This window comes from Syngnathoides biaculeatus, chromosome 5 (genome assembly GCF_019802595.1).
Source record: "Syngnathoides biaculeatus isolate LvHL_M chromosome 5, ASM1980259v1, whole genome shotgun sequence".
In the NCBI taxonomy this organism is placed as follows: Eukaryota; Metazoa; Chordata; class Actinopteri; order Syngnathiformes; family Syngnathidae; genus Syngnathoides; species Syngnathoides biaculeatus.
Window position 1 is genome coordinate 2,899,674 of NC_084644.1, and position 27,092 is coordinate 2,926,765.

The window sequence follows — 27,092 nt, forward strand, 5'->3', positions numbered from 1 at the left end:
ATATAAAACTCGATCCTTATGAGAATAGTGTGTCTAGACGGACAGAGTTCTATAAACTCACTATATTACCCAAAAAAAGTCAAATGTAAAAAAAGGTAATCACAACGAAAATAACACCACACACTGTCATACCATACAAAGATCATGTCACTGACTATATTTGTTAGCATTTTGCTATCAGTAGATTAATATTATTTACTACATTGCAAAAGGAACACTGAAGAAATTGTGTAATTTCTTGACATTAACATCAAACTGTGGATGACTACGGAAGTGCTTGGAGCTGAAATGCAGTTTCAATGCAACTTTTGCCCAAATGTCCTCTAAAAGCTCTTGTCAACTCTTCAAAAAAATACTCTTTTGAGGTAGGAGGCAGAAGAAGTTGGGTCTGCTCTGCGTGAGCGCGCCACACAAAGATCTCTCTTGTTTTGTCGAGTAACAAATGTCACCAATGATGTCACTACTTTAGAGGCGGATTTAAAATGGATTATCTAAAAACAGAGCGTATAAAGAACACACTGTCTCTCTCACATATAATTTTATATCAGCAGAGCCTGGTCAAATTAGGGACACCAATGGCTGACCAAATTACACAAAAGCAGATGTTCGGCATGGATTTGCAGCCACTATTCACATAATCCTTCAGCCTCCTGAAAGACTAGCAGTGTAAAATAACAAAAACAAGAAGATTTCTTTGTCACCACTGTGACCCCTTCAAAAAATTAAATAAAACACAACAGCATATACCACAGCAAGGAAAAATAACAGCCACATTAGACTTGACTCACCCTTGAAATTATACATTACATATGCATTTTGATGGAGAATTTTCAGGTTAGAGTGTTGGCCTCAAAGTTATGAGGACTTGGGTTAAAATCCCAGCCCTGCCTGTGTGGAGTTTGCATCTTGCCTCTGTGCCTGCGTGGGTTTTTTTCCGGGTACTCCGGTTTCCTCCCACATCCAATAATTGCACGCTCTCAAATGCCCCACAGCAATATGAATTTGTGAAGCAACGAGATTAGAATTCAATGCTTTTAAGTCTTAAATTTCCAAAAAGCCTGTAATGAGCCAATCTTGCACACCATTACATAATTCACTATCATTTTTTTGTTTTTACCTGAATTTTTTACGATGACTTGGACTGAAGTGAATCAGCCAGGGGGAAAAAATTCTCTTCCTCCCATTCCGTATGCAAGTGGTATTTTTGTATTATCTTTTCACCTGATCCTACTCATTTTTATACCCGTTTAGTTTAGAAGACATAAATTAGAGGCCGAGAGGCCAACAGGCAAGCTTGTTTGAACGCGCCATCGTTATGTGCACATGCGCAGTGACCAGGATTGGTCAAACCGATTTTTAGTCAATCGAAGTTTTGGGCGCACCTGAATCAAGCGACGGGAAGGATCACAGGCTGACGTCTTGACGCAAGTGTCTGCAGACCACTACTTGTAAACAGTTTTATATTTGTTTTTCTTTTTTTTTTTTCTATTAAAAGGAATTTGACCTTTTCACACTTTTTAATACACTGGTTTTATTGTCAATATCTATATATACACTGTGTGTTTCAAGCTAGTAAAAACACAGTAAACTTGCGACAGCAGAAGGCTGTCATAAATTCTCTGAAGTTCTCAATTATATACATTATCACGATCAATGCGGAATAATAGCACATGTCCTTTGTGTCTTACCCTGTGTTAATGGAGATGATTTCAATCAGAGGATTTTTCCTTATCTTGGGCAGGTCCAGTCTGGCTCCCCCAAGCCTCCGACCTCCATCTTTCTTCTGGCCCAAAAGACGAACAGAGTGACCTGAAAAAAAGAATCAAAATTATGAGGTGAATTTCCGAAAAACACACCTCCATTGTCTTTTCAAATAGTTCAGATTTATTTTGTCATTTTTTGATCAACCAAAGCTGCCTCAGATTAAAATAAATACATTAAGTGTCACCGCATACAGACCAACCTACCCGAACGCCCCTAAAGTGGACTATTGCGAAAAAAAATGACAGGTGCCAACCAAGTAATCGAGTACTGCACATAAGCTCATGTCTGGTTTCAAGGCTCCACATAAAATATACTATATTAGTTTGAGTGAACCACAAAACACATCACATGACTGTCAAAGAAGAAGCAGATTGCCAAAAAGATGGAAACGGCAGAAAAAAATGACTGTAGCTATTTTGAGAGGCTGTTAGGAACGATCAATCGCTCTATTCACTGGGTGCACAAGTTCATTTTGGTGACAGAGACTCGCTGTGATTTGCATTCTAGCCACAGGTACTTATTAAGTAATAAATGTAGTTGCATATTCTTGTGGAACAATTAATAATTACATTTAAAAAAACAGAAACTTTTGGGGCGAAAGCTCATGAACATTGAACATGTGAAGCCATTCACAGGCGATTCATGCGGTGAATTGCACCAAAACTCCTGTCTGATATTTGTCCACTTATGAGAACTAGTCGCCAAACCCCGCACCCTGTGCAACAGTTCGTTTCAGCCCTTGACAGTTTTTCAATAAAGGGGTACTGCACACAGAAAGACTGTAAACTGCAAAATGTATAAAGTGAGCTCGAAAGCAGACTACAGAAGGCAAACAAATAAAAATTGAAAACTGAGTCAAATAGTTAAATGTCAGCGATGCTCAGCCTTTAGTGTGTGGAAATGGGATGCTGTGGTCTCCTCTCGCTGACCAACTAATATCTTAAAAGAAACGTGTGCGAGATGGGGTCGCTGAGGGATGGAATTGTCTTCCTGTTCCTATCCGCTTTACATGAGTCTCCAGGGAGGGCGAGTTCAGGCCAGGAAGCATGGCTATCATTGGTAGATAAAAATTACTATCTGCCCCTGAGGAGGACAAAAAGCCAATCGGTGATGCGTGACCAGTCGTAACGCAAGCGGGGAAATGAGAAAACTCCACTCATGAAAAGAAGCAAGGACTGCCTACACGTTAGCTACTCTAGCTGTTGAGCCAGAAAGCTGTGTGGGGAATATATTGAAATTATTTTTCCCCCTTTTTTTTTTTTTTTTTTTAAAATCCTGACCAGTTCATCAATACATTGTCACGACAGTAAACTTTCTCTGTGCAAATTATAAAGCCGAGGTGTCAACTTCAACTCTTCAAGGTCTAAATTTTTCTAGTTCTTTTCTCTTTATATTTAAGTTGGAGAGATTGAAGCCTTTTTTTTTTTTTTTTTTTTTTTTTTTCCAAAAAACTTGTAAATTATGGGCCACTGGCTAGTTTAGGGCGGCATGGTGGAAGCATTAGCCTCAAAGTTCTGAGGACAGGGGTTCAATCCCAGTCCCGCCTGCATGTTCTCCCCGTGCCTGCATGGGTTTTCTCCAGGCACTCCGGTTTCCTTCCACATCCCAAAAACATCCAATAATTGGACACTCTCAATTGCCCTTCGGTGTGCTTGTGAGTGCGACTGTTGTCTGTCTCCGTGTGCCCTGCAATTGGCTGGCAACCAGTTCAGGGTGTACCTCGCCTCCTGCCTGATAATGGGGGGAATAGGCTCCAGCACTCCTGCGACCCTCGTAAGGATAATCGGCTCAGAAAATGGACGGATGGAAGGCCAGCTTACACGATCCTGCCAGAAAATTGAACTAAAAAAAAAAAAAGAACAATCCTGCCCAATTTCCCCATCTCAAAAATACAGATTTTCAGAGGGAACAATTCCTAAACGTGCCGTGACAACTATATTGTCTGTGCTCACTAACTGCCTTTGGCTATGTTCACACTGCAGGTCAATTCAAATTTTTTCGCCCAATGACATTTTTTTTTTCATGTCAATGTAAAGAATACAATTACAATTTTCCATATCCAACCAAGGCCTCTTTCCTATGTGGAAATTAATCAGATGTGTATCTGATGCGAGTGCTGATGGAGGCACAGGGCTCATTCATCCGCCTCCACATTCCAATGGTTCGATAAAACGGACACACCACAAAAGCAAAGGCAGACAAAGGAGCAGGGAAAAAAAAAAAAAAATCGGAGGTATCGAAAAGATGCATTAGTACTAATAAATATAAAAACAAAAGTTGGGTTCATTTGGACAAAACCCTTAATTCGGTAAATAGAGGGACCTCATAATGTCCTGTTTTGTGTCACGTCACGGACTCATTTGGCCCACATCGGAATTTGCCATTTGTGAATGACTACATCAGAAGAACAGAGTTAAACAATCTGAATTGGGCATCATCGACTGCAACGTGAACATCGCTTAGTTTTATCTACCCTTCACCACCCCAGCAGCACCCTTCGCTTTTTTGTTCTTTGTTCACATGTCTAGAAACGCGACTTGACGTAATCCATCCAGTCATAAATGCCTCCTATAACGTGACAGCGAAGGAGGGAGCGCAAGAAGATGAATTCCTCATATATGAAACCTGTCTATGATGACCAGATTGGATGGTGGAATCTCAGCGGTAGGGGCTAAAAGGATGACCTGCTGACCTACGGCTGATGTCTCATAAGTGGTGAGTCCCCTTTTGGACTGGAGGGGATCAACGGGCTGGAGAGCATTGGGTATAATGGACAAAGGTGGCCGATGAAAAGGGGAACACGGGTTGAATGTTTATCGGTCATCTCGTCAATGTAATGGTCCAGGCGACACCTACAATTCTATCGAACAGTGTTAATAATTTAGCCTTGTCCGCTAAATTCATTTCATTGTGGAAGCGCAGAAAAGCAAACATTTTAAAAACACATTCCTATCAAACTTCAAAATACATCTTAGAAAAGAAGCCTCTCATCAGATTTAGATGATGTCACTTCCAGATAAGAGGTCAGTCAGCAACAAAAGACCGTTTACAATATCATTCATACTTCCATTTGTATTCGCATGAATGTCACCTCGGTTTCTGCCATACACATCTATATTCTTAAGGTAGATCTTATTTTTAGCAAGGAACACAATAACAGTTTATCCTTGTGAAATATGGATCATGAGGTCATATTGATGCTATATGGCCTCTGATCTCCAGCTATGTAGATGCATTAGCCCGTCAACCTTTGTGCGCCCGGATTTCTGTCTCATACGCACTCACACTTTAAATCTGGGCTGTATCTAAACACCATCGGAATAACAGGTGAAATGGTACAATCTGAGGCTATAATCTCAATATCAGAAAACCAGAAAAAATATTCAAAGGGTACAACATGCAGTAAATTACCTATCGATGGTTCAATCTGACATCAGTCAAAGTGAAAAGCATGTTTTATCCTTTATTTGCATGGGGACAATTTCTTATTTCCAAGGGTGCGTGCCCTTGCCACTAAAAAGAGGGATGAAAGAATTGGTTACTAATCGCAAGTATGTGCATACAGGAATCCAAGGTTGTTTTTTTTTATTATTATAAAGGGGGGGGGTGATTAAAAAAAAGGCGGGGTGACTGCAAATGTTTGTAACATCAGTAGAGGAAGTAACAACAACGGTCCAAAACATCATGCACAGACTATTTGTTGTACTGCTAAATTGTTCCTTACCCTCCTAGAATTCCAGTCATAGATAGAGAGAGAGAGAGAGAGAGAGAGAGAGAGAGAGAGAGAGAGAGAGAGAGAGAGAGAGAAAGATATCTTTAAATGTAACTCGTTGTATGCAACCCTCACCCCTTTACACATCCTGTATTTATTACGTATTGGATAATCGGCAGTACAATAAAGCAGAGATCCTTTCTAATACCATAATTACTATAATTCTAATAAAGATCAAACCTTGTCATGTGAAGTTAGATTCTATTTGCAAATTAGTTCAGTGACTCGCATTGGTAATGTGGATCAGTTTGTAATGATAGAAAGAAAATCATAATAATATTTACAAAATGTGGTGTAAGTGTGAACGGATTTGCAGGGATCTTTGAAAAAATGAAACATTTGGTGAATGCCAAGTAAACTGGATAGGCAAGGATGCGACCACAGTACCATAAGTGCCTTATCCGACATATGCATGTGAAAACAATGTTAAGATATTGAGTGCATGCTCAGCAACTTAACCTGCGATAACAGAAGTCATTTACAACAGATAAGATAACATGAGCTTTATGGTTCGGGGGTTCAGTAAAATTAACCACCTTTATCGTGCCGAGGTATACTTATTGAGTGGCAGTTATTTTCATTTTGAACTTCGACACCAAGTGAAATGATCGCGTCTTGGTTCAAGAAGCCAGGCCATAAAAGCTCGCCAAGCGCTTTTGTCCCGTGGAAAACGGACCCTCAAGCAATGTCGTCGGAGCAAAGAACTGCATCTTGCGACTTATTGGCGTATGCATTTTAGTTACCATCACAAAAGACAAAACCCCAGTTTAAAGGTCTCCTGGCCTCTGAGCTGAAGTAACAGCTCTCAATTTATAATGAGGTCGTAAAGAACCGTAATGATACTGGCTAAATTAGTTTCCGTAGGTGGGGAACGCGAGGGAGGCGCAGATGGATAGAATCGAGATATGAGAAGGCAGACAGGTAGGAAGAATCGAGGGAGGGAAGGCTAGAAAAGAGAAATACGCAGGAAGCTCACAGTTTAAACACTCAAATATGCACATGCTATAGTTTCAGTTGATTTTTTTTTTTTTTAAAGAACAGCTGGGGGTGTGTACGAAATCTTCAGTGGACAGCCACACTAAACTTTGTGTGTGACCTTCTTGAAAGAGCAGAGGACAGCAGTACCAGAGTGTTTAAACTGGTGAACTAATCACTGTCACGTGAGTCTGTCATCTTTGCCAGAAACAGGCACTTAAGCTGTTTTCCAAAGATCCAAAAGTGATTCAGGAAATGTATTTTTCTTCCTACAATTGTGGCCACCGCTACTGGCATCCTTGAAATTTTTATTCTCACAATACTGAGGAGAGTATTTCTAAACTTAAAAAAAAAAAAAAAAAAAAAAAAAAAAGCTCAAGTAGTTTCAAAGCCAGACTAGAAAACGTGGCCCTGGACGGTATTATATTTTGTTGATCACACTTGAGCAAGGACAACTTCCAACAAATGCATTCTTACGCCAATCTCTAAGCTTCTTGTACCTGTCAGGAGTTATTCTCCATTTATTTCAACCATGGCAAAGTTCATCTTTTTTTTCAAGGATTTTCTTTGAGATTGAGATCCGTAATCTGTGCCAAGTATTTTTGAAACTGTTTCCTTTTTGACTGTTGTGTGATTTTGATGCAACGTTACTATCATTAGCATTTGAAAGAACCAAATATTTTCTCGTGGTCTTAAACAGGGCAGAAAAGTATGCTCTTAAATCCCTTTCTGATCAGATAAAATCAAATCAAATCTTAAAGAGCCTTTTTTGTGATTATATGACTGTGCATACAACAAAATAATGAGCACTTCTTCACAAGGTGCCTGCACAAATACATAGAACATCTTTAATATGAGGTAAAGTAACTTAGCTAAAAAAAATATTTACAATCAAGGTGCAGCAGTTATTGCTAAAATAACTTTAAAGTAAATAAATGTATACAGTGTATTTTTTTAGTCTTATTCCCCATGTTTAGTCATTGGTAAGATTATTACCCATGTGTAATAGTCCAATTAGTTTAAATTGCAAGTCACTGATGTTCACTTTGTGTTGACTTAAATTGGGAGGCACAAACAAAGTCAATGTTGGTTGGGCTCATTGATGCCATCTTCATTTTTGGCAATAACAGCACAGTGGTGTGAAGATTTTTTGGTCCCCATGTGTGTTCAAATACCTTTGACAGCCTCGTCCACCACCTCTACCACTCGATCAATCTGTTGGACCTAAAATACACAAAGGCAAACGCGTGTTTATTGATGCCGAGGGTCCAAACATACAAATAAAAGGCTCACATTGACAGCATTTAACACAAGAGATCTGTCTTACAACAAGCCGTGGACAAAAACACAGTGTGTACAAATAGTCAAGTTCAAAGTTAAGGAAATCAAATTGTGTAGTAGCACTAAAAAGATATACAGATTTCCAAAACGTGACGGAATTTCTGCAGCATTGCTTGGATATGCTTTGGAGATGGCAGTTAACTGCTCGTGTGTTCCACTGAGTTCCTATCAATGTTTGAGCCAATGCTATTAAACAGCACATTTACTTTCCAGCTGTAAAACAGTATGGCCCAGGTTTTAAAGTGGCCATTAGGTACTTGGAATGTTGCCATATGAATCATTGTCTGCGCCAGCGTAAGCCGTTGTGTCTTTTTTTCTTTTTTTTTTTTTTTTAGGTGGCAATGTGCATTATAGCACAATCAGCATGAACAGATTGGACTCAACAACAAAGATTGAGGTGACAACTCAGAACACTCTAGACCCGGTGATTCTCAAATGGTGCGTCGGGATCCATTCTGTCTGAATCGCGGACAGCTTATGGTTCTCAGTTAATGACATTACTGACAGACAACATTTCGAGGTTATGAACAATATTCGACTTGCAATCCAGGTCAAACATCATTTTGACATGGCAGCCAGTCTTTAGCAACATTATTACTAGGAGTCTAACAGTGCAGGTATTTGAATTCAGATTTTCTGTGCGGTACACAAGCATACCAACTTTTCACACAGTTCTTTGTTTTGGTGTCCTCCGCTCATTCAGAGAAGCGCTGCTCATAATGACTAAATTACCAAATTTTCCGCACTATAAGCCGCACCTCCAATAAATGGCCTGTTTTGAAACATTTTTCGTATATAAGCCGCACCGCATTATAAGGCACATAGAATAGACGCTACAGTAGAGGCTGGGCTTATGTTATGCATTCATTCGATGGAGCTGCACTAAAGGCTCAATACCGATCCATATATAAGGCGCAACGTAGGCTTTTGAGAAAATTAAAGGCTTTTAGGTGTGCCTTATAATGCGGAAAATATGGTAGTTAACGTGAACCGACTTGACTGATGCTTGATTAAACTTCTTTTCAAACAGCCAATTCAAACACAACAAAGAAGTGAAAACTCCAGTCATTCCACAACACAGTGTAAAGCCAGTTTTAAAAGGAGTATGAAGAAGTCAAAACACAATGCTTCAATTTTGAATCTCAAAAGAATTAGTACAAATAAGTGAATTCCTTATAAAAGCAATTTTTTTTTTGCTTTATTCCATTGCAAATGAGTTCTTTTCTAAGGGAGGGTCCCATTTGATTTTCATCTAAGACATATTAACAGCAGTTGCCAGTGTGAAATGTGCACAATCTGGGGGACAAATATAAAGACAAGAACAAAGAACATGCAAGGGGTACAAAAAAAAGATGTGCACTGAGATGGCTGATGTGTACGTATCTCTTGTTTACAACAATTGCTTACACACTGCAATTCTCTGATTACCAAGCCAGCGCTGTTGTTTGTGAGTCGAGATGTGTGATGCATCTAAGATAAAGGATGTGACGTGTCTGGTTCAGAGACGTGAAACAATGTGGGCTTGCGTGACTCTGTGCACCTCGAACACAGCCACACTGTCATTCGTTTCGCAGCAACTTCTGACAGCACAACAACGGAACAAACAACGCACATCATCGCGCAGCTCATGTGAATGGGAGTGAATTGATTCAACGGCTCTTGTAAGCACCCCCCCCCCCCAACTTAGCCGTTAAGAGGATTCAGTAAACAAACAAAACAAAAAAACAAAAAATCCACAACTGGTAATTTGAATGTGATTTTCATATACCACCAACTGTCACTCCTGTTGTGTGTTTTGATAAGAGGGCATACGGTATGAAAGAAGTGTGCGTGCACTGGCACGCCCTGGTCTGTGATTGTTACCATATGTGCCGCTTCATGCATGTGTGGGTTTCTGTCTGTCCGTTTGTGCGCGCGCGTTTGTCTGCATCAATGCAAAAATCCAATCTACTCATGACAATGGAAGAAGGCACAGCAGTGGTAAACTTCCCAGCTGTTTCTGCCTCGCCCCGAAGGCGGACGCACGTACAAGCTTGTTTATCTGAATGTAATTATATGACACATACATGCCACTTGAATGTGATTTGAATGTAATTATGTTACATGTGGCATGTTTACTTAAATGCGACTCCATTATTCATGGGGTTGGACTTTTAATGTAATATTTCAGCCACTCCCTGCTCCCGAAACACTATTTGAAAGCGACAGTAATCAGGACTGGACGTGAGGTTGCTTGAATTTCAGCAAAGTAGCTTTTTGTTTAACTTTGGCAATTACATTTCACAGATTACTATAAGAAGGCCCTTGAAATTGCTTAGGAAGAGCTTCTTAGGCAGCAAGGTGCTAATAAAGGAATACTTAAAAGATTAGTTATTTGTTGTGTGTAAAATATCTGTTTGCACCTCAACTATGGAGAGAAATGCCATTATTTTCCCAAGAATATTAATCGTAGGAGCTGAACTAAAGACTGTACTTTGTTAACCATAACAAGCTACGTAGTCTTCATAACTGCTGTAGGAGATTAATGGAATAAATTTAGTTTCCAGAAGGGAAAAAACGAGATGCATTACTGTGTATGAAACTACTCGGTGATAAATATTTATTTGCCAGTGCACACTTGTTTGCAATACTAATTCTGATTTATCAAAAACTGTTAACAGGACATCAATGAGCAATATTTGAAATGTGAAACCTTTGGAATCTCGCTTGAACTGATCTGAATCTTTAAGATGATTAATTAGCATGACCAATAGGAGTACATTCTGTATTCCTGATCATTCTACACTGGGCGGGATGAATGATATGCTGGGAATCTTGTTAAAAGCTAAAAGTAGTAGTAGTAGTTAAAAGTAGGACCAATTATTATTATTAGACTTGACCTATAAAAATGTCCTCACACCTGTTGGGAAAAATCCTAACCATCTTGCTTTTATATAATGAAACCCAATGGAGTGTGATAAAATGAAATGATATGATTGGAAAGTCGTTTCAACATGACTTGGATATTATTGGTCAGTTTGGTCTCCAGCCACATTCCAGTTATAATAGGGTGTGCTCTCTTATGCAACCACATCATTTAAGTTTTTTGCTTTTATTCTTTTCTATTTTGCTATAGTTCACATTGAAGGTAGAAACGAGAATAATTCCTCTTAGTTTTATCCTTTTCATATTTAAACAAGGAAATTAGAGTCTTTATATTCACTCTATATAAATCACACGTCATTCTCCACATTTGACTTCCTTTCCGTCATATTTCTTTCAATTCTGACAGTCATAAATTGGGCTTCTTTTCTCTTGCCCAAGCATGTTCATGTTTGTGGTAATGGTCCTGTCTTCTGGCGAGTGCTATTGATCCACTAAACAGCAGGGGGGCCCGAGCAGACCAGCCCGGACTCGGCATGCCGCCAGTCGGTGAATAACAGCTAAAAATGGACTGTGGTACCCTTTTGTGCTTGCATGTCCAAAACATTTCCGTTTACCTTGAAAATTTTGTTTACATTAAGAATCTTACTTCAAGGTTATGTTTTATTGCCCAATGGACAGTACAATAAATAATACAGACCCCTATGATGCTGAGCCCTTTGAGATAGTCCATTCGAGGTTGGGCCTGTGGAACACAACCAGCTACCACCACTTTCTTCTCTTGCTCTTGGGCTTTTCTGTAAAAAAAAAAAAAAAATGGGTAAAAAAAAAAGACAAATTAGCACGTCTAAAGACTTGAAAAGGTCCGTTTTAATCGCATGTCAATCTGGTTTTCCATTGACTCGCAAATCCTGTAAAAGTTCATCAACTGTATGATAAAACACAAATATAGTTTATTTACAGCGAGTCGTATCGAGCATCGATTGTGGCTACGGAAAGTCAGGAAGTAATGTAGTAACAGTCATGTGGTAAAGTGGCCAATTATTCACAGTTGGCTATTACGGTAAATTAAGACCCCACATGTTAAACAATATATTAAAAAAATACAGGGGAGAGAACAGGGAGCGTGGGTGGAGGGGTGGGTTGGGGAGGGGTGGGCGTGGAAGTGCTTCCACGTCACCTCCAGTTAGCGACAGTAAGATTTGAGACACTCGGTCTGTCTGACAAAAGCTTTTGGAGGCGCTACCCAGACTCCACCATGAATCTTTAATAATGAAGCCTCCTGACAGCTGGAAGTAGACGGGGAGGGATGAAAGGAGGAGGGGGCACATAAAAAGTGAGGGAGGAATTAAGAGGACGGAGGAGGAGGAGATGGAGGAGGAGCAATAAAACTGGATGCAAACTGTCAGTTGTGTTTTGGTTCAGAGCGTATTTGTATTCTTCGGCAAAACAAAGATACTGAGGTGGAGGAGGTGCGAGTGCCAGTATGCTGTATAGTTAAAAAAAGAGAAAAAAGAGGTAACATGTGGAAAGATGACAATCCAATTCAATGTGGAAGCAAAAAGTAGAGCAGATCAAATTAAGTAAGAGATAACTGGCATCTATTTGTTTGGGTCATTTTAACATCTCTAATCTCCTTAGAGCGCTTGTTACAGATACACGGAAAATAATACAGTACATGAAAACAAAGAGGCTGAGCTGGATCCAACTTCGATTGCTCTGGGATATGGACCAACTAAAGGCTCATATCAGAACCCCTGTGTTCTTATTTTCCTTCTACATTGGGGCGGGTTGACACGGTTGATAATTCCAAGCAGTCACATATGCAACTGTAAACTATCCTGAGGGTTAAAGAAAATACATTCTAACATTCACAGTTGTGCAGTTTGCTCCGTGACACTGGTAAACCTTCCATTTGTTTGAAGTTTTCCCTCCTAGGAAGTAATCGTATCTGTTCCGGCGTGAAAATTGAGTCAAGTGTGGAAAAGGTCAGAAAACATTGAAAAACTGCAAACAATTGAGCAACAGCAGCCAGCAAAGTCTGCTTAAGACGACAGACAAAAATCTGAATTTTCTATAAATGTAAATTGTAATCTCTCATGTTAAAACAAACATTAAAGGATAAGTATCCATTAAGTCACTGTCGTATCAAAAAATGTGAAACCATATCACTGCATATACAGGAGTAGTTTTCCCTAGTGGTGTTTATGTATGATTTGTGTGAAACGGGAGTGAATTTTGACTCCTGCTCCAACCCACGCCCACAGAGACTGATCTCAATGCCTCGCAATCCCGAGCCAAAAATGGGATAGATTCACCTGAGCTCCAGCTTAGAACGTGCTTTTCCTCACTATCACATTATGGTATAATTGTATATGGTATGTCACATTCATGCTGCACTCCCTATGTTGAGGCTGATCTTTCCAAAGCCAAGAAAAAGTGAAGCACTGAGAGTTAATAACGTGATGTTGGATGAAGTCAGCTCGACTGAGGTACACTTTGGTCTCACAAGATTCGCTGAATAACTCCAGTATGCTAATGTAGCTTGACTGATGATACATTTTATAAAAAAAAAAAAAAAATGGGTTGGTTTCTTAATTGTACAACCTTAGGCTTGTACAAATCAGGATGTTCCAGTTTAATAAAATAGAAACAAGAAGCTGACACTTGCTGAAAAGAGGAAAGCCTGACAGTGAACATTGTAGCTGTACATCAGCGCCTTGTTCTCTTGACAGCGCTCGCCATGTGAAGGACTCACACTGCCGTCGCCGACACACAGTAGAGGTACCCTTGCATAATTCACACCGCTGCCTGCCAAAACTTGCCAAAAAATCATATGCTACCCGCTCCTTTCCCACCGACATCGCTGACAGAGCAAGTAAGCGGGCGGCATACGAGTCGCTTTCTCATCACCTCGAGGGGAACAAGCTAGTCTCGTCGTTCCACGCTGTTCCTGGTTGGGAGGAGAGGGAATGGGATTATATGCTGCACTTGCTGTGGCGATCATTTCGAGTCCAACCAAGCATTTGCTGCCAGTGAACCGGACCACAGCAGATGTCCCACAAGATCAGCAGAGGTGTGTCTTTGTGTGTGTGTGGACAGGCCTATTTAGCTGGCATCCCACTTAAATGTCTTCAGCCCCCGTCAACGTTGTGTTGGTGCTCGCCATTGCCTGAAGAACACAGGCAACCATCCGCACAGTATTAACCACGAGCCTTAAACATAATGTACAAGTGAATAATAAGAGTCAGGGATGGCGACGTAACAGCCTATGCATCGATGTATGACCTCTTTGGAATGTACAGTATGGTAAGGAGGGATATGCTGTACATACTGGTTTTTAACAGCTGAGTGGACACAGTGAATCAGTCAAATAAGACCAGACCAAATGTCTAACTCAATTGATCAGGTTGACTTAGATAAGCCCTTACTCTAAATACAATGTTGATCCACAAAAGGCAAAGACACGGGACGTGACCTATATAGAAGCTTTGTCGAACCCATAAAATAATCTGAAGTGAAATGGGCAAACATCTGAGCGAAATCTCCTGAAGTGCAGTAAACAAACTATGGCTTGTTAGTTGATAAAAAGCTCCAATGCACTTGGCACGGCATTGATTGGATTGTGATTTAGGTTTAAAAATCAAGTCAGAGGATCTTGCGCATGTGACAGTTACATCCTTTCAATGACTCATCCAGCTGCTTGACACCCTGTCGCATTTAGCAATATCTACATAGTGGGGAACACCGAAGTCATTACACACTTAGCTCCTTCTTCAGCAGAACGGCCGGATACAAAGTCAGAATCAGTGCCGCCTGTCGATTTCCCGTTCCATTCTTTGTGAACTAGACCCCAAGATATTTGAATTGCTCCACTTGGGACAGGATCTCATCCCCGACCCGGAGAGGGGTCGTGTCCTGTCTGAGAAAAGAATTGCAAATTGCGAGCTGAGATGAGTGGCCATCAACCTTTTTACCCAACCCAAAGTAAAAATAAAAATAACTAAACTTAAATGTTGTGTATTTTATAATGGGTTTCTTCCTGATAAAAATCCAAGGAGTAATACACGGGACTTGATAGAGGAGAGACACTACTCTTTTAAAGTAACTAAGATGGAGCTACAATTACTAAACATGGTAATTTGGGGCAAAATGTTCAAGTCATTCCGGGGTGAGTTGTCACATCATGAATTTTCATCATGAAACAAAGGCTTGTTTTTTTTATCTGAAGTTGTTTTCTTTCATTTTGAAGAGTTTCTCCTCTTCCTTGTCCTTGGATTTGTGTCTCATCTCCTTACTCATGCGCTCATTGGCACTCCGACACTCGTTTCTGGCTGAGTTAACAATGAACCAGCCAATCAGCACACTCCTGACCTCTGTGCATTAGCCTAAGCAGCAAGAGGGAAGGTTAAGTGCCCATCAAGCCTAAAATAAATAAATAAATAAAATGGGGTATGGCACATTTTTTATTATTATTTTTTTTTTTATAGTTAAACTTTTCCAACTTTACTTTATAGAGTTTTGCCATTGCCCCAATTTCTACGGCACAAGAGATCCTGTTAGTCACTCAAATACGTGTGCTTACTTGCTTTTCCTTTAGCAAGACGTCTACGTATGTAATGTTTTATTCATGTTTCCATATTTTTTTTGTGTCTGTTTTCCAGCAGCAGGAGATGACTCATCAGTGGCTGACAGGATGGTAGACACAAATGTAAAGAAATACACTGTTGCGTATATGAGTGTTGCAGCGTCTCCAGGGGGATTATATTTACTAACAAAAATGCCTAACTAACTCTTGGCCAATGGGATTTGTCTAGAAGCTAGATGAATGAAAGCTGCTGCTGACCCACATAAGTTTTAAGGCCTCATAATTCAGTTTTGTTTTGTTTTTTTGGGAAGACAATGCTGCAGTATTTGCTCGACTAAAACTGGAAGTTAGCATTATCTTTAACAATGAAACCTGGGACAGACTTTTGTAAATCAGGTGTCTCTCTGTCAAATCATAGTTTATTAGAGCTATAAAAAAAAATTGGCAAAGTAAAATATGACATGAGAAACATTGTGACATATTTTCTCTCTTTTTTTCTTGATGGAAGAACCAAGAACAGGGTATCATTAAGACTAAGAATTGAGAAGAAAAGTAACGACTGCATAAAAGGAGGAGGACAACGTAGAGACTGCGAAAGAGGGTTCTGATTGAGGGATGGGAGGGATTTAGTAGAATTTCTTTTTCTCAAACACCAGAGCACTACAAATGGCAGAAAAATGGCAGAAAAAATAGGAGACCACTTTGGAAAATATGTTATAATAATAATACTTTTATTTTATGCTTTATAAGCAAGCCTACATAAAAAGGGACCATAATGTTCATTTATGGATTCATGTTAGAGAAGTCATTGTTTGGTTCAGAACTGTACAGCATTGTGGGCATTCAATTTTATAGGTTGGGGGGAAAATATAAATGACAATAAATCAAGAGTCATATCCAGTTATTGCTGTTAAACTGGCACTCAATGCTGGATTTCTTAATGATCTGGCAAATCCTGCATACCTGGCACGGGCACACTGAATCATTTGGAGGCTTGCAAGCCCACCAAGGTGGCTGAAAATCTGTGACAGCAGGTTTTTCACATGAAGGCCAAAGGCTTGCAGCCATGCGAGTGATTTCTTAAATAGTAGCGCTTTACGATAAAATACATTCAGGAAGTCGGGATATGGACAAAATGTACCTCTCTCTCATTGTTTGAACAGCAAAACAACTGGTTGGGTTTCAGCATCATACAGGTCAGGCACAAAAATGTACACATGTACAATCCAGCCCAACAGCTCAATAGGGACATTGTAATAATGAGAAAAATGGCTGTTTCGTTCTATGGGGGGATTGAAAGATTTTCTTAATCTTGTAAAACAGACATCTGAAGAAAAAAAATTGTCTGAGATTAGTCATCGAGCAATTCCATTTTTTTCCATTAGACAGGTTTTTAAGTACAAACTGCTAAATTTAAATGTGTAGTTGTCCACACTCATCTCAATTAGAGCCATTTTAAGTTAAATCTGTGGTTTACAGGTTACCACCAATTTGCTGTGCTCAATAAAGCTGTAACATGCAGTTTACGGTTAGTTTACATTGCCTTTGGGCCAACAGCTGATAGATTGTGGTAAAATGTGAACTTGGGCCTAGTTAAAAAAAAACAAAAAAAAAAAACATACACTTTCATATAACAGTAGATCTTTTTAGTAAACATACAAATTTGGTCGATAAAAAAAGATTTAAAAAAAATGGTGAAAGTTAACAGTTGTCTGCTTGACTGGGTCACAATGAAAATACAGTCCAAGGGAAAAAAAAATAAAAAATAAAAAAACGGGGCGTATACCCAAGTTAACATTCAGCTAGCAATAAGCACAAACATGGAAAATGCTTTGCTTAGTCCAAGTAAGGAAAAAGAGAAGCTGAATCCTTCCAGGTCAGAGTGCGAGAGACTACCATATGGACCCGACTGCCTGAGGCTGAGGTTTGGAATAACAACTGCTGAGAGACGATCATAAGAGATTTGAGGATGGCAAAACACTAACACGGAATGTTAAACATCAAACAGCTAAGGGGGTCCTATCTGGAATGATTCTCCTAAATGGATTCACAGACTTTTTAGGACAGCTGTCATGGCCTGATCACAGACGGGTTCGGTAAGCAGTTGATTAATAAAACATTTTTTTGACGTTTTTTGACACGTAAATTAAATGTACAAAGGAGGTTTAGACTGAGGTGATTGTTTTGGTCAAATAAATAAATAAATAAAAACCCTATTACGACTATTAAGTATTATTTATTCTATTAACTGCTTATTTGATGGTTAACTAACGCTAAGGCTCATGAGGTAATTGAGATCATTTTTTTTTTCCCACAGCTCATTAAGGGAAAAAAATGAAAGGCTGATCCCTCATCTGTATATGTAAATGACAAAATTTGACACACTAAACAGGTGAACTCACAACAGAGCCAGAAAGTATGTGAGCATGCATGTAAAAATGCTGCCATTGCCTCCTATGTTTTTACAATACACGCCAGAGTGACTCCAAGGATGTGCGAGTGCATGCGTTGATCCCAAAGTGGAGAGAACGGTAAATTCTTAGCAGGCTGACAGAGGTGGAAGGCCATTCTTGGTTGAATGAGTCGATGTAACGTTAGTTCAAGCATAAACAACTATGATTGGTTTCAAGATCATGAATTATTACAAGCGAACGTTTGTTAAAGTGGAATGGCACATGCTCAGTGACCTGCGGTGCTTCAGCACTCTTGGAAAATCAACATGTTTTGTTTTGTTGTTTTTTTTGCCCAGCTCACACACAATTAAAATGCCAATTTTGATGTTACATATAGATAAAAAGCTAACCCCATTCTCCTAAAATATATTTTATGGATGCTGCACTCACAGACTCGCAGTTAAGTGAAACGAAAATGCTTTAAAAAAAAAAATAACATCAACCAAAGTTCAAACGAAGGTTACATTTACACTGGAGGTCAATTCCATTTTTTTTTTTCATAATTTTTCATGTCATTGTGAACACTAGAGTTTTGATTTTTTTCATATTCAACCTGGGCCATTTCAATGTGTGTGTACCCATTGGATTATGTATCCGACAGTGTCATCACAAAGCAACATATGTCACAATTGTTCGACACAACAGACGGCAGAATATGCCAACGCTGGACGAAGCAGCAGAAAAAAAAGTCAGTGGCGAAAAGAAGACACTTATAAACCGATAAATAAAAAATAATGTTGGCTTCACAAAAATCTACAGCTCTTTTGTGTCAGAAAGCTCTATTTTCTGATGATGATTATCTTTTAATACTATACACTGTATGCATGTTTATACTAACCCAGTTAACGTCCTAATGATGCTTGATGCACAGTGAGGTAAGCGTACCGAAGAAGAGATGTGAATATGTCGAGCGGCAATGTTTGGGGACGACGCATACTAAGGAGTGTGTATTTATATAGCAACATCATCTAAAACATCCATTCAGGCCATTATTTTCCCGCGATGATGTCATTTCCGCAGCAAAGCCCCAAGCAGCTTCTTTTTGGTGGCTCTAAAAGTCCCTCTGATTTAACCACACGGTTTTATTTATCCTAAATAAGGTCCATTTAAAAGCTGAGCGTGTGCACAAAGCCAACTGTCTGATCAAATTTCAGCGCCGGACCACATTACTTAAAAATAAGGAAACAAAATAAAGTACCGTTTTATCCCCACGTGTATAAATGCTTGAGGCAACACCGAATAAAAGGAAGGTTCAGGGTGAAGTTGGAAGTGTTGCTGAATAAGGAAGTCCATCCACCCATCCATTTTCTTCACCACTTATCCTCACGAGGGTCGCGGGGATTGCTGGAGCCTATCCCAGCTCTCGACGGGCAGGAGGCGGGGTACACCCTGAACTGGTCGCCAGCGAATCGCAGGGCACATAGGCCGCACTCACAATCACACCTAGGGGCAATTTAGAGCGTCCAATTCATGTTGCGTGTTTTTGGAATGTGGGAGGAAACTGGAGTGCCTTGAGGAAACCCACGCAGGCAGGCACGGGGAGTACATGCAAACTCCACACAGACGGGTCCAGGATTGAACCCGGGATCTCAGAACTGCGGAACTGCCAATGCTCAACCTGCTGATCCACCATGCAGCCCTTGAATAAGGAAGTGATTTTTTAGAATCTATTTGACTTGCTAAAAGGGTATGAACTATTTGTTTTTCAGTTGGAGATTAATAAAGCCATCTACATTTCTTTGTTGACCCAAATCGCTCATGTTTTTTTTCCCGTAATCCTAAAGTTTAATAAACAGGCTGTTTCTGAATGCTTCAAATGAAATTAGATGAATAAAAATTCCATTTAGAATGTACTTCAAATCACACATCAAATGTACTTTAGAAATGAAATTGAAAGGGTTTGAAGAAAGGATCAACCAAACCGTCTAAACTGCACGCGTGATTTTGTTTAAAACTGTCCAATCAGATTGTATTTGAGAATTCTTTGCTTTCTTTCTCCTACCTATTTGACCTCGTACCATCATTTGTAAAACATGAATCTCTCCAAACTATTTGGTGCTTTGCACACGAAGTCTCGTTAATTAACTTTACTGATTATTACCGGTTCCGTCTCATTATTAAGGCACACGGTCTTTTATGTCTTCCAAACCAATTAAGTCCAATATAATGTTATCAATTAGAGTACACCGACTTCTTCATTGGCCTTTGTATTAGGAGTAAAAAGGATGGGAATTCTTTAAAAAACTGTCTAATCAGATTTATTCTCTCTTTAAGTTTATTGACTGCTGATAATATAAAACCATTAGCAGTCAAAATACTTCTTCATATTTTACTCACATATTTAACCAGTTTTTGCTGTTTGGATTATATTCAATCTCATGCACTTTTAATTCTGGTATTAAGATGCGTGTGTGCGTGTATTATTTTCATTTCATAATATTACTGTATATTGTTAACACTCAATTTTACAACTTGCTTTTACGACCTTCAATGTTTGTGGTGTAACGGAATTGTATACACACATGCTCGACGAGTAAATCCTTAAATACCCTCATTCTAAGAGTGCAATCGCATGTCAAAGTGACTGCTGAGGCACGGTGGTTTCAGGCAGCCAGGCAAGGGAGGAGCCCAAACGCAACATGCAGGCTGATTTCCCCCCACAGCAGTATTCTGCCTTGTATATCCAGCTATCTGTCTGTTTGTTTCTAGCACCTCAGAGGTTAAGGACTGCCCCGGGTATATTAAAGCACCACCAACCCAGTGACCTCGTGCCTTCCCGGGGTTGGCATCTTGCTGCGTACGCGCCTGTGCTCCCGTCGGTTTTTGCGCACGCAATATATGCACCTATAGCCAAGTTGTAGGCCTCGGGCTTGTGTCACTCCAAATATTGTTTGGTTAAATTGCTTCTTGGCTCTGTTGCTGCATCTCCATCTGCGTTCTTTGAAAACAAGAAACGAGCCCAGCGAAAGAGTTGAGCAAAAGTCCAAAAAGTAACTGCCAATGAATGCAAGTTTTTAGCTCTGTTGCAGGCAATGTAAGGTCATTGTTGGTAAGTAATCTCACGTTTGACTTTTTTTTACATCCCCTCGGTTGATCTTTATGTTGAACACACCATCATTCTGTCATTTATTTCTATTTCTAAGACATCTGCTTCTCTTTCACTGCGTGGACCACTTCTAGAACAGCCCTTCAAGGTTTCAGTATGAGGCATTCAAAGGTCAAAGATGCATTATTATTTTTTTTTTTTTTACATGACTTGATGTCGTCGGGTATATCAAGCGTGTCTGGAAGCTTTAAGTTGTTGAGAATGGATGTGACATCCACTGAGAAACCAAGTGTGTTGTCCTTCCTAGATCTTAATCAATGTGTGGGAGATACAGCCGTGAATTGTCACCCTAAAGGTGGATGAGCAATGGCAACATTTAGGGAGGGAGCAAATGTTGTCTTTTGTATCCTGCCGCTAGTAAAACATACAACATTAGTAAGGCAGTTATTTGCAGTTCACTACTTATTAGGCAAACCATCAGAAATTGTCAAGATGAACAAACAAACAGCTCAACAGGGGAAAATGCATCTGGATCTTTAGACTTGCAAATTTAGTCACAGACGCTAAACATTATCATTCAATAGCATGTAAAAATCCGTCAAAAATGCTTACGGATTGTATGTGAGTCAACTGTCGTGTTTGTGTTAAACGTTTGCGGTAGCCATGCTACCTTTGTCCGTTGATGAACAGATCCTGGTTGATCAGGTTTCAGCATCAGTTTGGTTCAGTGTCAGATCCCTCTGTGTTTACATAAAGATACAGTACGTGATAGCGACACAGCAGCTGCTATGCTGGCTGTTACGCGAGCACACACCTGCCACCTGAGTCAGTCATGTCTCTCATACCTTCTCACACACAAATACACAGCCTAAGTACATAACGGCCACCTTGACGATGACAAATGTGACCAAGCAAAATGGGGAAGTCAAATTCTTGTCTTTCTACCGCATCTTTGCTATTCACGTTGTTCAGTTTACTGAAGCACTTTCACTGAATTCAATAGAACACGCAAGATAGCGAGGCAGGGGCTTCGCACGTTTCTGTGTGTGTATGCATTGCGTTATTCTCCATATGCCAGCTGCCAGATCGACAACATCTCACGCTGACATTTCCATGCACTCAGTATCAAGGCACCAAGTCAATATACTTTCATATTTTGACTCATTTTTAGATCATCATTTCTGATATACATTTCTCAAGATAAAGTGTCTGTGGCTTTTAAATGTGGTAAAAAACAAAAAAATGGAGTGTCATGGCAACTGGGCTCACTTGATCGTTTTGATGTTTTTCCATTATTATCATTATTATTATTGTCTTCTTCTTGCTTGGTTTGTAGACAATAGGGTTTTTTTTTTTTTTTAATCAGTCAGATTTCTTCATGGTAGTCAGATGATGTAAATAGATCATTACTATATGAAACCATCATCAGATAACTAGTACAGAGAATCTACAGTTGAATGCAGACATTTACAGACGCTGTGCAAAAACTTCATTTTTTGTCTGACAGTTTGAAGTCAAGTCAGACTAAAGCTCCCCTGTTTCAGGGCAGTCAGAATTGCCCAAATTATTTAATTTTGTTCAATGCCATATTATTGAGAGAGTGAATTTTACATTATTTTCTTCTACGTCAAATGTTTACATACATTTCCTTAGTATCGAGTAACATTTGTTTTGAACTGTATGATTTGGGTCAAACGTTTTAGATAACCGTCCGCAAGAACCATTGAAAGAACTTGGGCCTTAACTATGCCCTAAAATACTTTGTTTGATGAACACGATTTCCACCGGATTACGTCATTTGAACAACAGAGAGAACATTATACATATCAAATCTCTTACACGAATCAGATTATAATGTATTACATGAAAGATGTAGTTTCAGTCTTCAAAAAAATATCCACCCACACAGCCTTGACTTGCTGCTTTCAGAAAGACAACAGTTTGAATGTGCCACACACTGGGTTGCCCAGTGCCATCCATGGAACATACAGTGGATATTAAAAGAAGAATTCTAGACACCTCTGTACAAAAAAAAAAAAACCACAATTTTTGTCAATTAAAAAAATGAGAGCAAGACAATTTCAAAACATTTTGCACCATTAATGTGGCCCATAAATTAAATGCAACAATACTTCAATATTTTCGAGAGACAAAGACTACAAATAAATGAAATAATGTGCCTGCACAAGTGTGCATATCATCTTAAACAGTAATTGAGGATACGGCTGTGTTCAGAATTGACCGATCACATTCAAACTCATGGTAAACTGAGTTAGCACACACCTGCCAACTACAAAAATGTCAGGTAAAGCCTACGAGAAGACTTTAGCTTACATATTTCTAGCCACAGCTGACAGCACAAGCCATGGTCCACAGAGAGCTTCCACAGCATCGGAGGGATCTCAGTGTTAGAATGGACAAGGATTGGGGAAGGTTGGTAAAAAGGATCTTGTTTTAGAATGAGAAACATCCAAGCCGAGCAAAATTTTGCAAAAACACTTGAAATTTCCAAACACGTGCGACGGTCCAATAAAACCAAGGTCATCACCGACAGTTCAGCATGACGGTGGCAGACCTTTTTTTTCCCTCCTCTGTGAAGTGAGGCCTTATGGAATTATGAACAATTCCAAAAACAGCATTGAAACCCAAGTCAGGAGACAAGCTCACATGGAAAATGTGGACAATTTCGAGTAAAGGATGTGGAAAACTAGTTGACAGAGTGAGTGAAGTTGTAAAAGTGAAGTGAGGATAAGTGAGGGCGAGAGTGATGGACAGAGAGCAGTAATGGTGTGACCTTGTGCTCATCTGTCATCACCAGCTGAGAGTAAAATGACCTGCAGGAGAAAGTGAGAGCGCCTGAAACCCATCAAAACACACTCTTCTCAACTCTCAATCTTTCACAGCTCTGCCAGAAAAAAAACATGTTACCGGTGTCCAATATTGCATATCTTGCATGCGTTCTTGTACAACCGTTTGAGGGAACATCGTGAAAATGTACTGTCTTGTGTACTAATTGTTGGGTCCTTGGTGTGACAACGGGGACATTCCAGGAGCGGCATGGAGTTGTGGATATCTTTCACGTGATATGCGTGCCGTACTTGATAACGTGCTTCATCTTCAGAAGAGATTTTAAACGGATATGCCGGTCTTTGTCATATCCTTTATACAGACTACGGTTGTCTCCAAATGATAGACTTGCCATTTTTGGGGACTACTCGTGGCTCGCCTACTGCTAGCATCTTCTCCTCCATGTTGGCATAAGTCTCCCGGAGTAGTGACAAACATACAAAATGAAATCAATGAGCCGCTTTTTCCTTATCTAGCATTCATCAAATATTGTTCGAATTGAGCTTCTCAACATATCACCCTACAAGACTCCAAAGCTGACCCCAAAAATCATAAAATCTGCACACAATGTTCACCAAGACTTTCTATCCAATCATATGCTCATATCCTTAAAAATACAGTGTTTCTCCTCTTTTGCTTTAGAAACTTTTAATGTACATTAAATGTTCATAATATTATAATTAATGTACATCTACATGAATTAAAATATTCAATATTCAGGCAAACCTGTACCATAATGTTGTGGTTTTATCCGTGTGGTCGTATGGAATAATTTTAGCACGTCATTGATAAAAGCCACAAACTTACTCGGGAGGTCAGTCTTGATATCCTTTTCAATCCTGGTGCAAAATGATTAAAAAATATGTACTGTTAACACACAACAGGATGCAGCGACTTCTTAGTGAACAACTAAGATCAATAACTAACAAAAAAGCATTTTCAACAACTGTCAAAATGATGCTTTACATCAGTGATTCCAAAACAGTGTGCGGGGTTACTTAAGTGTGCCGTGAGCGCTCTTCAGGTGTGCCGTGGGAAGTTATCCAATTGTATGTAATTGCTAAAAAAAAAACGAAAAAAAAACCCACATTTATTTCCATGAAATAATGTATCTTTATTTATCTATTTATGCCAGTGAGGCACAATGACAGACAGAACAAAAAAATCCCCTTCGATTAGATGGCAGGAAGTACAAAGAGTAATTAATCTATCCATTTCTGGTGACTTTTATTGGTGTGCCGTGGGATTTTTCAATTGTAAAATATGTGCCTTGGCTCTATAAAGGTTGGGAATCACTGCTTTACATAATGGGAACATTCCCGATGGCGAATGGTGACATCATCGTTTTAAATAACTTCTTGCTACAGAGGTGGTCTGTGACAGTAATGTTTTTTAATGACTTGTAACTTGTTTTTATTAAGTTGATGCTTGAGTAAAAGCTTCAAAACAATCACTATTGTGCTAAAAAGATGACTTATCACCATCTTGATGTTTACATTTACTGTATAAAAATATGATGTAGTATGATTAAATGCTAGAAATACTCTATCAGATGAAATCCACATTTAATGCAGGGTGCCACAGTTTCAATATAATCAACGGGCTACCAGAAATATGACACTACCATATCATTGCATATGCAACTACATGCACGCATCCTGTTACCAAGTATTGGTCTCTGTGAGGTTGACAACATCTTCTACATCTGCTGAATTCCTGGAATAACGCCATTTGGGCTTTCTACAATAACAGTACAACTCCTTTGTGACAACAACAAAAAACACATTTCTATATCCACTGTTACTCAAAACTCAAATTAAGGACTCTCACATACCAGCTGCTAACATCAAAAACATTTGGCAAAGTAAAAACGTTTGGCAAAGTAAAACCAACTTAATTGCAAGAAAAAATGACCTCCATTTTCACTGACAGCTGGTTAATTATGAACACCCACACACGGCATGCTGTAGCGGGTCAGCGAGAGAGCTGATGAATTCTGTTTATATGGTAATACTAAATAGTGAGAGGAGAAAAGGCGTGAGGTTGTAAAAGGACTGGAAAGAGAATGTCTTCATTCAATGCAGCCCAAAGAGTCACAACAGGGTCTTGAGGCAAAATACAGATACAAAGTTTGTCAGCCATGAAAATGGGAAAGTGTAAAATCATTTTTAAGTTGTGCACGGTATTGGGCAAAAAGTGCTCAATGACAGAATATCATCGAGAGAGTTAGTTATTTGTAGTTCAATTATTAATATAATGTGATTGCTATCCCATTTTGGTGCAGGTGCCATCTTGTACGGTATACATTAAGAGTATAATTGACCTTCGATATCAAAAGAAGCCCTTTGAGTTGACTGGCTAGCATCGCCAGTGTGTGTGTGTGCATTTGAAAGTGTTAGACCTGTGTTCTCACCTAAAACAATCAATCACCTGAGGCTCTTATCCTCACAAGAGTCGCGGGAGTGCTGGAGCCTATGCCTCCAATTTATACATATTTTTGGGAGGTGGGAGGAAACCAAATTGCCCAGAAAAAACCCAAGCATGCACAGGGAGAATATGCAAACTCCATTGACAATATTTCAAGGCACAATTTATGGCACACATATTTTGGAACAGGAAAACTGATTGCTTCGACAACAACTAATGGCAAATATTGTTTTTCATAGTTTGCAGTTTCAACTTACCGTATTTTCTGCACTGCAAGGGGTACCTAAAACCCTTTAATTTTGTCAAAAGGCGACGGTGCACCTAATCATCCGGTGCGCCTTATATATGGATCAACACTGAATCTTTTGTGCAGCTCAAGCTGATTGATGCATAACGTAACCCCGGCCTCTACTGTCGCGTCTATTCTATGCGGCTTATAATGTGGTGCGCCTTACAATGCAGTACGCCTTATAGTGGGGAAAATACGGTAATTCAAATCAACATACAGCTAAATCAGAGTTTATGTCTACATCAGATATAATTGCAGTACATTTTTAATAACATATCTGAAATTGTATAATAGAAATGGTAAACTTTGGAATGAGACTATGAAAACCGTTATCTTGAAAATGCAAATCCGCTCGTCATCCCAGTGTCACCGTCTTTTATTAAGACGTCAATGTTCTCTGTGAAGCAATCACGTGACAAGTCCAGCCAACCTCCCACTGAGAGATTTAGCTCTCCCTCGTTTCTTAAAAGCTCACACAAAATTGAGACTCCTTTTCCAGAAGGAGAGAACGCTATTAACATGAAACACTGCTAATCCTGTCCTATCCTAAAGGGCGAATGCAGATTATTTATATATATATATATATATATCTATACACAGATATACATAAAATACAATATTTCCTCTCCACTTTGGTCACAACTAAAGTGATTGTAACAAAAAAACGTGTTCAGAAATAAACATTTTAACCCAATCCTTGAATAACATTTGTTACAATTCATATTTTC

At 39.4% G+C, this 27,092-nt stretch overlaps 1 protein-coding gene across 1 annotated transcript in view; it reads right to left on the minus strand.

Annotated features, from left to right (window-relative positions):
• Window positions 1-27,092, minus strand: part of cdkal1 (CDK5 regulatory subunit associated protein 1-like 1) — a 195,467-nt gene that overhangs the window by 129,509 nt on the left and 38,866 nt on the right. Inside the window, exons 5-7 of the mRNA XM_061819899.1 lie at window positions 11,415-11,511; window positions 7,687-7,735; window positions 1,689-1,809 (exon numbers count right to left, since the gene is read on the minus strand). Of these exons, the coding sequence (XP_061675883.1) occupies window positions 1,689-1,809; window positions 7,687-7,735; window positions 11,415-11,511 (267 nt within the window). The remainder of the gene's footprint in view (window positions 1-1,688; window positions 1,810-7,686; window positions 7,736-11,414; window positions 11,512-27,092) is intronic.